General features: G+C 41.3%; 1 protein-coding gene across 1 annotated transcript; it reads right to left on the bottom strand.

Annotated features, from left to right (window-relative positions):
- Positions 1-4,874: 4,874 nt before the first annotated feature.
- LOC139949195 (uncharacterized) lies at positions 4,875-9,000 on the bottom strand. The gene is made up of 2 exons (XM_071947589.1): positions 8,888-9,000; positions 4,875-6,825 (listed from the first exon to the last, which is right to left on the bottom strand). The coding sequence occupies exons 1-2, from the start codon at positions 8,998-9,000 to the stop codon at positions 5,586-5,588; spliced, it is 1,353 nt and encodes a 450-aa protein (XP_071803690.1). The 3' UTR covers positions 4,875-5,585.
- Between the last annotated feature and the right edge of the window lie 1,898 nt (positions 9,001-10,898).

Raw genomic sequence — 10,898 nt, 5'->3', positions numbered from 1 at the left:
CGCGCTTAGATTCAACGAGTAGCTTCGGAACAGCCATGTTTCTTGGTACAGAATTAATCTAAGCTCAATCTGAGCAATTTTGAAACTATTCATCTCAGATCTCGCTTAGATTCAACCAGTAATTTCAGAAAGCCCATGTTTCTTGGTACAGAATTCATCTAAGCTCAATCTGAGCAATTTGAAAAAAAAAAAAATGTGTCAGATCTCGCTTAGATTCAACCAGTAACTTCAGAAAGCCCATGTTTCTTGGTACAGAATTCATCTAAGCTCAATCTGAGCAATTTTAAAAAAAAAAAAAAAATGTGTCAGATCTCGCTTAGATTCAACCAGTAACTTCACAAAGCCCATGTTTCTTTGTACAGAATTCATCTCAGCCCAATCTGAGCAATTTAAAAAAAATAAATGTCTCGTATCTTGCTTAGATTCAACGAGTAGCTTCAGACGCCCATGTTTCTTGGTACAGAATTCATCTAAGCTCAATCTGAGCAATTTAAAAAAAAAAAAAAAAATGTGTCAGATCTCGCTTAGATTCAACCAGTAACTTCACAAAGCCCATGTTTCTTGGTACAGAATTCATCTCAGCCCAATCTGAGCAATTTAAAAAAAATAAATGTCTCATATCTTGCTTAGATTCAACGAGTAGCTTCAGACGCCCATGTTCCTTGGTACAGAATTCATCTAAGCTCAATCTGAGCAATTTGAAAAAAAAAAAAAAAAATGTGTCAGATCTCGCTTAGATTCAACCAGTAACTTCAGAAATCCCATGTTTCTTGGTACAGAATTTATCTAAGCTCAATCTGAGCAATTTGAAAAAAAAAAAAAAAATGTGTCAGATCTTGCTTAGACTCAACCAACAGCTTCAGAATACACATATTCTCTAGTGCAGAATTCATCTCAGCTCAATCTGAGCAATTAAAAAAAAATAAATGTCTCATATCTTGCTTAGATTCAACGAGTAGCTTCAGACGCCCATGTTCCTTGGTACAGAATTCATCTAAGCTCAATCTGAGCAATTTGAAAAAAAAAAAAAAAATGTGTCAAATCTCGCTTAGATTCAACCAGTAATTTCAAAAAGCCCATGTTTCTTGGCACAGAATTCATCTAAGCTCAATCTGAGCAATTTGAAAAAAAAACAAAAATGTGTCAGATCTTGCTTAGACTCAACCAACAGCTTCAGAATACACATATTCTCTAGTGCAGAATTCATCTCAGCTCAATCTGAGCAATTTTGAAACTATTCATCTCAGATCTCGCTTAGATTCAACCAGTAATTTCAGAAAGCCCATGTTTCTTGGCACAGAATTAATCTAAGCTCAATCTGAGCAATTTTGAAACTATTCATCTCAGATCTCGCTTAGATTCAACCAGTAATTTCAGAAAGCCCATGTTTCTTGGTACAGAATTCATCTCAGCTCAATCTCAGCAATTTGAAAAAAAAAAAAAATGTGTCAGATCTTGCTTAGACTCAACCAACAGCTTCAGAATACCCGTATTCTCTAGTGCAGAATTCATCTCAGCCCAATCTGAGCAATTTGAAAAAAAAAAAAAAATGTGTCAGATCTCGCTTAGATTCAACCAGTAATTTCAAAAAGCCCATGTTTCTTGGCACAGAATTCATCTCAGCTCAATCTGAGCAATTAAAAAAAAAAAAATGTCTCAGATCGCGCTTAGATTCAACGAGTAGCTTCGGAACACCCATGTTTCTTGGTACAGAATTAATCTAAGCTCAATCTGAGCAATTTTGAAACTATTCATCTCAGATCTCGCTTAGATTCAACCAGTAATTTCAGAAAGCCCATGTTTCTTGGCACAGAATTCATCTAAGCTCAATCTGAGCAATTTGAAAAAAAAAAAAAAAGGTGTCAGATCTTGCTTAGACTCAACCAACAGCTTCAGAATACACATATTCTCTAGTGCAGAATTCATCTCAGCTCAATCTGAGCATTTAAAAAAAAATAAATGTCTCAGATCGCGCTTAGATTCAACGAGTAGCTTCGGAACACCCATGTTTCTTGGTACAGAATTAATCTAAGCTCAATCTGAGCAATTTTGAAACTATTCATCTCAGATCTCGCTTAGATTCAACCAGTAATTTCAGAAAGCCCATGTTTCTTGGTACAGAATTCATCTAAGCTCAATCTGAGCAATTTGAAAAAAAAACAAAAATGTGTCAGATCTCGCTTAGATTCAACCAGTAACTTCAGAAAGCCCATGTTTCTTGGTACAGAATTCATCTAAGCTCAATCTGAGCAATTTGAAAAAAAAAAAAAATGTGTCAGATCTTGCTTAGACTCAACCAACAGCTTCAGAATACACATATTCTCTAGTGCAGAATTCATCTCAGCTCAATCTGAGCAATTAAAAAAAAATGTGTCAGATCGCGCTTAGATTCAACGAGTAGCTTCGGAACACCCATGTTTCTTTGGTACAGAATTAATCTAAGCTCAATCTGAGCAATTTTGAAACTATTCATCTCAGATCTCGCTTAGATTCAACCAGTAATTTCAGAAAGCCCATGTTTCTTGGTACAGAATTCATCTCAGCTCAATCTCAGCAATTTGAAAAAAAAACAAAAATGTGTCAGATCTTGCTTAGACTCAACCAACAGCTTCAGAATACCCGGTTTCTCTAGTGCAGAATTCATCTCAGCCCAATCTGAGCAATTTAAAAAAATAAATGTCTCATATCTTGCTTAGATTCAACGAGTAGCTTCAGACGCCGATGTTCCTTGGTACAGAATTCATCTAAGCTCAATCTGAGCAATTTGAAAAAAAAAAAAAAATGTGTCAGATCTCGCTTAGATTCAACCAGTAACTTCACAAAGCCCATGTTTCTTAGTACAGAATTCATCTAAGCTCAATCTGAGCAATTTGAAAAAAAAAAAAAAAATGTGTCAAATCTCGCTTAGATTCAACCAGTAACTTCAGAAAGCCCATGTTTCTTGGTACAGAATTCATCTAAGCTCAATCTGAGCAATTTAAAAAAAAAAAAAAAAAAATGTCTCAGATCTCGCTTAGATTCAACTAGTAACTTCAGAAAGCCCATGTTTCTTGGTACAGAATTAAGCTCAGCTCAATTTGAGTAAATTTAAAATTATTCATCTCAGATCTCGTTTAGATTTAACCAATAGCTTCGGAACACACATGTTCCTTGGTTGAGAATTCATCTGAGCTCAATCCGAGCAATTTAAAAAAAATCAAATGTCTCAGATCTTGCTTAGATTCAACGAGTAGCTTCAGACGCCCATGTTCCTTGGTACAGAATTCATCTAAGCTCAATCTGAGCCATTTGAAAAAAAAAATGTGTCAGATCTTCCTAAGACTCACCCAACAACTTCAGAATACCCATATTTCTTAGTGCAGAATTCATCTCAGCCCAATCTGAGAAATTAAAAGAAACTGTCTCAGGTCTCGCTTAGATTTACCCAGTAGCTTCGGAACATTTATGTTTCTTGGTACAGAAATAATCTAAGCTCAATCTGAGCAATTTTGAAACTATTCATCTCAGATCACGCTTAGATTCAACCAGTAACTTCAGAAAGCCCATGTTTCTTGGAACAGAATTCTTCTAAGCTCAATCTGAGCAATTTGAAAAAAATAAATGTGTCAGATCTTGCTTAGACTCAACCAACAACTTCAGAATACCCATATTTTCTAGTGCAGAATTCATCTCAGCCCAATATGAGCAATTTAAAAAAAATAAATGTCTCAGATCTCGCTTAGATTTAACCAGTAGCTTCGGAACACCCATGTTTCTTGGTTCAGAATTCATCTAAGCTCAATCCGAGCAATTTAAAAATTTCAAATGTTTCAGATCGCGCTTAGATTTGACCAGTACCTTCGGAACACCCATGTTTCTTGGTACAGAATTCATCTCAGCCCAATCTGAGCAATTTTTAAACTATTCATCTCAGATCTCGCTTAGATTCAACTAGTAACTTCAGAAAGCCCATGTTTCTTGGTACAGAATTCATCTCAGCCCAATCTGAGCAATTTTTAAACTATTCATCTCAGATCTCGCTTAGATTCAACCAGTAGCTCAGAACGCCCATGTTCCTTGGTACAGAATTAATCTTAGCCCGAACTGAGAAACTAAAAAAATAAATGTCTCAGATCGCGTTTAGATTTAACCAGTAGCTTCGGAACACCCATGTTCCTTGGTTCAGAATTCATCTAAGCTCAATCCGAGCAATTTGAAAAAAATAACTGTCTCAGATCGCGCTTAGATTTACCCAGTAGCTTCGGAACACCCATGTTTCTTGGTACAGAATTAATCTAAGCTCAATCTGAGAAATTTTGAAACTATTCATCTCAGATCTCGCTTAGATTCAACCAGTAACTTCAGAAAGCCCATGTTTCTTGGTACAGAATTAATCTCAGCTCAATTCGAGCAATTTAAAAAAATCAAATGTCTCAGATCTTGCTTATGTGACCCGACAAGATTGGTTCTTTATACAAGTATTTTATTCACAAGCACAAAAGATTAAAAAAAAGGTTGATGCGTAAGTCTATAAAAGAACAGAAAAGAAAAAGATTATAAGCAAACATAAGATTATACAATAGAAATGTAGAAAATACAAACATTAAATCAAAATAACCAAAGTAAACCTGAAACATTAAATTCTATGGCAAAGAGAAAATGTCTCAAGCGCAAGAAGATTAACTTTTACAATAGAGAAACACATTTATTATTATACCCTTTTAGCCAAAGATAAAATAGTTCCTCAGTCCACCTTATTAAATATTCACGATACTCTAGAGTCCAGCAAAGAACACTAAGTTTAACACTGCTATACACAATAGACACAGCTGTCCAGAAAGACAAATACATACTGAGCTAGCAACATGCCTGTAACATAAACAATCTAAGTAGGATTTGAAACTTTGCATGGTGGAGATAAGATATAGAAGAGTTTGCGGTAACACCATGTAATAACAATCTCTAAATGAGTTGGGGTGGTTCTGAAAAGAACCGTTGGGTTAACTCGACGTTTCGATCAGTATGCTCTGATCGTCTTCTGGAGAATGCTGGACTCTGATGCTGCATGCTGCTTAAGTACTAGGCGGTGGATCAGCGGTGATGCACGAAGGCGGGAAATGTAGGCGGGAAGTGAACTCGATGATGCGTGGTGAAACCTGTTGTGGAGCCTTTGGGGGTTGTGTGGGGGGTGTGTGCTCACTGAACCGTGTCAGTAGGAACAAGCACAGGGGACAGTGAGGGTGTGGGGCCTAGGTGACTGAGGGTATAGATGACCCAAAGCAGTCTAATAGTTGGGGCCTAGGGGGGTGACCGTGGATATAGAAGATCCATTGGTCGGGAGAAGGGGGAGCCAGATGTCGCTGATGTGGAAGCCGATGTCTTGGGGTACGGTGTCATGCTTGTGGATCTCGATGGCCTCTCTAATGCGTCTAGGGTGCCACGCCTGGATGGGAGCGATGATCTCAGCAGCATCCCAGTTCACTCGGTGGTCAGCGATGTGGGAATGCTTGACGATGGCGGATTTATCGAAGTCCCCCCTCCTTCCGTGTGCTCGGTGTTCCTTAAGTCTAGTGGGAAGGTTACGCCCGGTTTCCCCGACATAAACCTTACCACATTCGCATGGAATGCGATAGACTCCGGCACGGGCGGAGGGGTCCTTCTTGTCCTTGTGCGATTGGAGAGAGCCATGGAGTTTCTTCGGGGCGGAGTGATACACCTTGATACCTGCTTCCTTGAAGATGCGTTGGAGGCGATGAGAGGGGGGGACCTAGGTATGGTAAACTAACTGTGGGTGTGTGTGTTTGACCTTGGGTATAGGAGACCCTTTGGTCGGGGGGGACGGGCTTGCTAGTCTTGACTTGCTTGGCGTTGTATCCATTCCGCTGTAGAGAAGTGGTGATGTGCTGCAACTCATGCTGGAGGCTATCCGGATCACAAATGGTATAAGCCCGTTGAACCAGCGCACATTTGACTGACGACTTGATGGCTGGATGATGGAAAGACCGCTGATGTAGGTAGCGGTCGGTGTGGGTGGGTTTCCGGTAAATGCTGTGATGTAGGGTGCCGTCTTGGTTTCTTGTAATGAGAACATCCAGAAAGGGTAACTTTCCGGAATGTTCTTGCTCCATGGTGAACTTGATACTGGAGTGTTGTTGGTTGAGGTACTGCAGAAATTCATGGAGAGAGTCCTGACCGTGGGGCCACACGACAAAGGTGTCGTCAACGTAGCGGAGCCACAGGCTGGGTCGGAGGTCAGCGGTGAGGAGTGATGAGGACTCGAACTCTTCCATGAATATGTCAGCTAGAACCGGGGATATAGGGGATCCCATGGAGGTCCCAGCTGTCTGCTCGTAGTACTTGCCCTGGAATTGAAAACAACTGGAGGAAACGCATGTGTAAAGCAAATCATGAATTTGGTCAGGTGAAAGACCAGTACGATCAGGGAGGGATGGGTCATGTGATAATCTCTCCTTGGCCAAGAAGCAAGCTTCATCAGTGGGCACATTGGTGAAGAGAGATTCCACATCAAAACTTACCAAGATATCAGTGGGTTGTAGGGTTAGGTTGCGGGTAATGTCAACAAACTGGGTGGAATTGGAAACATGGTGTTCAGTGAGACCCACCAGGGGTCGAAGTACTTTAGCTAGGTACTTGGCAGTGTCGTAGGTGGGGGAACCCCTCGAGGCAACTATGGGGCAGAGGGGAACTTCCGGCTTGTGAATCTTGGGATTGCCGAAGAACCTGGGACAGGTGGAGCTGGATGGGCGGAGCCTACGATAGAGTGGGACGGAGAGAGCTCCAGACCGGTGGATGGAAAGGAGTTTGCTGGCAACCCTCTTCTCGATGCTAGGGGTGGGGTCCTAGTACTTAAAGGAACACGTTGCCTTGGATCGGACGAGTTGGTCTATGAAAAGCGTTTGAAACCGTTTGTTATGAAATGCATATGGTTAGAAAGATGTTTTAAAAGTAGAATACAATGATCCACACAAGTAGCACTCAACATTGTACGGTTTTCATTTTACATCGCGGACTAACACGGTCGGCCATTTATGGGAGTCAAGTTTTTGACCCCCATAAATGGCCGACCGTGTTTGTCGACGAGGTAACACGAAAACCACGCAATTTCGAGGCATATTTGTGTAGATCATTGTATTCTACTTTTACAACATCTTTCTAACCATACCGATTTTATAACAAACGGTTATAGAACGCTTTTCAAAGACCAACTCGACCGATCCAAGGCAACGTGTTCCTTTAAGCAGCATGCAGCATCAGAGTCCAGCATTCTCCAGAAGACGATCAGAGCATACTGATCGAAACGTCGAGTTAACCCAACGGTTCTTTTCAGAACCACCCCAACTCATTTAGAGATTGTTATTACATGGTGTTACCGCAAACTCTTCTATATAAACAATCTAGATAGTGGTTCTGGATGTAAGCCACCTGTGCAGTGATCACATAGCAATTAACTATACCATGCCCTCACACACACAGCACAGAGTTGTGTGATGATGTAGCTAAACCTAGTATGTCAATCAACCAAACACACAGCCATGAACCTTGGAAGTTCCTAAGACATTCCACAGCTGGTGTACTTAATTACTTAATCTCTACTTCTCTAGCTACTTCTCTGCAATAAACAACCCATAGCATACAGCACTAGGAATCTCATGTGGGGTTTATGCTAGAACCTTACACAAGAAACTGTAAATCTCTGAAGTTTCATGGAGTAGAAACACAGAAATCTAATGTACAAAAGAAACAATAGCTTAATCATAACTGAAAGACCTTTATGGCAAAAAAAGCAAAACAAGCAATAATAACAATTATCAAAAGTGACTCAGTCAAAGTTATCCTAGCAAGAACTTTGCAATGAACTAGGTAAATCAAATAACAAGAAAAACCAATAATGAAATGAAATCCATATAACTAATTTAAACTTCTCTGTGACATGAACACTAAAAGAATGGACATGGAAGAGTCTAAAACAACAAATAACTATACACTCCATCTTCAATGAAATGTTAAGCTAATTATAATAAACCAAACTATTTCTAAAGGAAACTTGTAAAAGAACTCTTTTCCTTTCTCCACATAGCAAGGTAAATTAATCCAAGGAAACATTATCCTCAACTGTTTCAAATATAAACAAAACAGAGTAAAGACAATCCAAAAAGGACAAGTTTGGGCAAAACACTGGCTTAATTAGTGCTTCCAAACTAAAACAAAAGTAACAACATATGCAAAGAACTACAATTGTATAGACAAAGGAAACTTATCCAAACCCACTTAAAATACAAGGAATCTCCTCAGAAATGGCAATAATTATAAACACAATTATGGATTGTAGTCTAGCAGTAATAAGAAACAAAGAAAGATTTGGTACTTACATAACAAGGATGGGAATAACTCTGAAAACTGGAATAGCTCTGAAACTCTTGGAAAATGACTTGTTCACACGATGATAACTTGCAATGAAATGACTTAGTTGCACAATAGCTACTCTATACCTGGGGTAGAGCTGGGGCTGACCATACCCTGGGAAATAAGACCCTCAGCAGGTGGGCTGCTGCTAAGTCAACCATCAGTTAACTTAAGAGGGGGCAGTCACTTAAAGTGCCTGGTCACAATCTCCTCTGCTAACCTATTGGGTTCCACACAAATATTTAACAGTAAAATGACAGAAAAAACGCAAAATATTAATCTTGAAGCGCAACAACAACCTTTTAAAAACTGAGTTTATATAAAACTACCATTTTGCGGTACAACGCCAATTTGTGCATTTTTGCGCATAAATGAAAAGCAAAAACAAAGTCCAAAAGAAAAAAATGTTTCATAAGGAAACTTTTAAAACAAATCCCATTCACCAGGAGTGCCGAATAATGCAAAACCAAAATTAATAAAATACATAGCAAAACTACAATCCCTAAGATGAAGAGTTCTAAGAGCTGTCTTCATAGCTCTGACGTCTGGAGTGGAGTAGTAAGAGTAACCGCCTGTTGTAGGAAACCATCGATCCATCCCTCTAAACGATTGCTCAGAAGAGTAGAGTTTGCTGATATACATGAAGTAGACATAAGTCGATGATTGGTTGTCCTGGGAAGGTTGAAAGGATTGGAGTGTTTACCGGCTCCTTGGCGAGTGGATTGCCTCAATGGCTTGCTCACAGGCTCGTCTGGAGTCGAAGTAGACTGACTGTTGAGTGTCATCTGCGGTGTTAACGATGGGATCGACGTTAGATACGACTGGATCGACGTCAGATACGACTGGATCGACGGAAACTGCTACCATAGCAGGCTCCGCTGCTATGTGCGTACTCTCAGGATGAATATCAGCCTTTGTCGTCTTAGGTTCCGAAGGAGAATCGAAGGAGACTGCATCCACTGCAGGCTCCGCTGCTATGTCCGTTCCTTGGGGCTGAATGTTTAACACAGGCGTGTTGTCATCCTGGTCTTTGGTTTCAGGCATCACTGAATTGACAACTGATGACATGGGGGTCGCTTCCTCTTGTTGGTCTTCCTCGCTAGGGACAACTTCTTTAGTGTTAAGGATCTCCGTCCTTGTAACGCGCTTCAGTGGCCCAGTGCTGTCGGCCAGTTGAATTTCATAAACATTCTGCTGAGGTTGAGAAACAACATAGGGGGTTGCCTTCCAGTGGTCAGCGATCTTGTTCCTTCCAAGGGGGTGACTTCGAAGAAGAACTCTTGTCCCGATGGGTATTCCCCTGTCGTTAACCCTGACGTCATTACGTTTAGACCTACTCTTTGCCTTCTGGTGCATCTTTCCTCTGGCCAATGCAGCAGCATCTTTCAAGTTCTGTTGGTGTTGTTTCACCCACGCGTCTAGATCTGGTGGTGAAGTGGTCACCGTCTCTGCTAAGCCAAACATCAGATCAATCGGTAGGGTTGGCTCTCGGCCCATGTACTCAAAGAATGGTGACAAACCCGTGGATGAATGTGGCGTACAGTTATACATGAAAACCAGCTCTTGCAGGTGCTCAGGCCATCGCTTCTTCTGCTCTGAGGGTAGGGTTAGAAGGAGATTATGAAGGGTCCGGTTGAAACGTTGGCACTGCCCATTTCCTTGCGGGTGGTAGGCAGTGGTCCGGCTTTTGGTAATCCCATACACAGAGCAAAGGTCTCTCACCAGCGCCGACTCGAAGTTCCTCCCTTTGTCGCTGTGAATTCTCCTTGGTACACCGTACTTTTGAAACCATTCCTTGGCAAGTACCTTCGCGACAGTTGATGCCTTCTGGTCCCGGCAAGGTACCGCGATGGAGAATTTGCTGAAAACATCAGTCATGACCAGAACGTTTTCTTTGCCATCTGAAGATTTCTCCATCAGAGTGAAGTCGATCGCAAGGACGTCAAGGGGATGTTCAGCAAGAAGGGTTCCCATGGTGGGTCTGATGTTTGGAACTGGTGCCTTTGCAACAGTACATCACTCACACTTCTTACACCACCTCTCTACGTCTGCAGCAATGCCTGGCCAGTAGAACCTCTGTCTTACCAATGCAAGGATGCGCTCCTGTCCCTGGTGTCCAGCTTGGTTGTGAAGAGCCGTTAGTGCCACTGGCTGTAGCTTGGTGGGCAGAATTAACTGAGTACGATCACCTTCCAAAGGATCTTGGGAATGCAGATAGAAAACACCATCCTTCTCTCTGATTCTATCCCATTTCCGTATGAGGTTTCTCGTGGCTGTCGTCTCTCGTCTCAATTGGGTCAAGTCGGGTTTGGCTCCATGCTTCCAGAACACCAAAAGTCTGGAGATCACTGGGTCCTCACTCTGCAGTCTGGCCAATTCTTCAGGAGTGTACCCTGGGAGGGTAGTCGTTGCTGGGGTAGCCTCTACAGCAATGGCTGAGCGGACGCTTACTAGGTTTACCTTGGGTGCTGCGTCAGAAATCTCCTGTAGTGATG

The sequence above is a fragment of the Asterias amurensis genome, chromosome 16, assembly GCF_032118995.1.
Source record: "Asterias amurensis chromosome 16, ASM3211899v1".
Lineage (NCBI taxonomy): Eukaryota > Metazoa > Echinodermata > Asteroidea > Forcipulatida > Asteriidae > Asterias > Asterias amurensis.
This window is presented reverse-complemented; position numbering and strand designations above follow the sequence as displayed.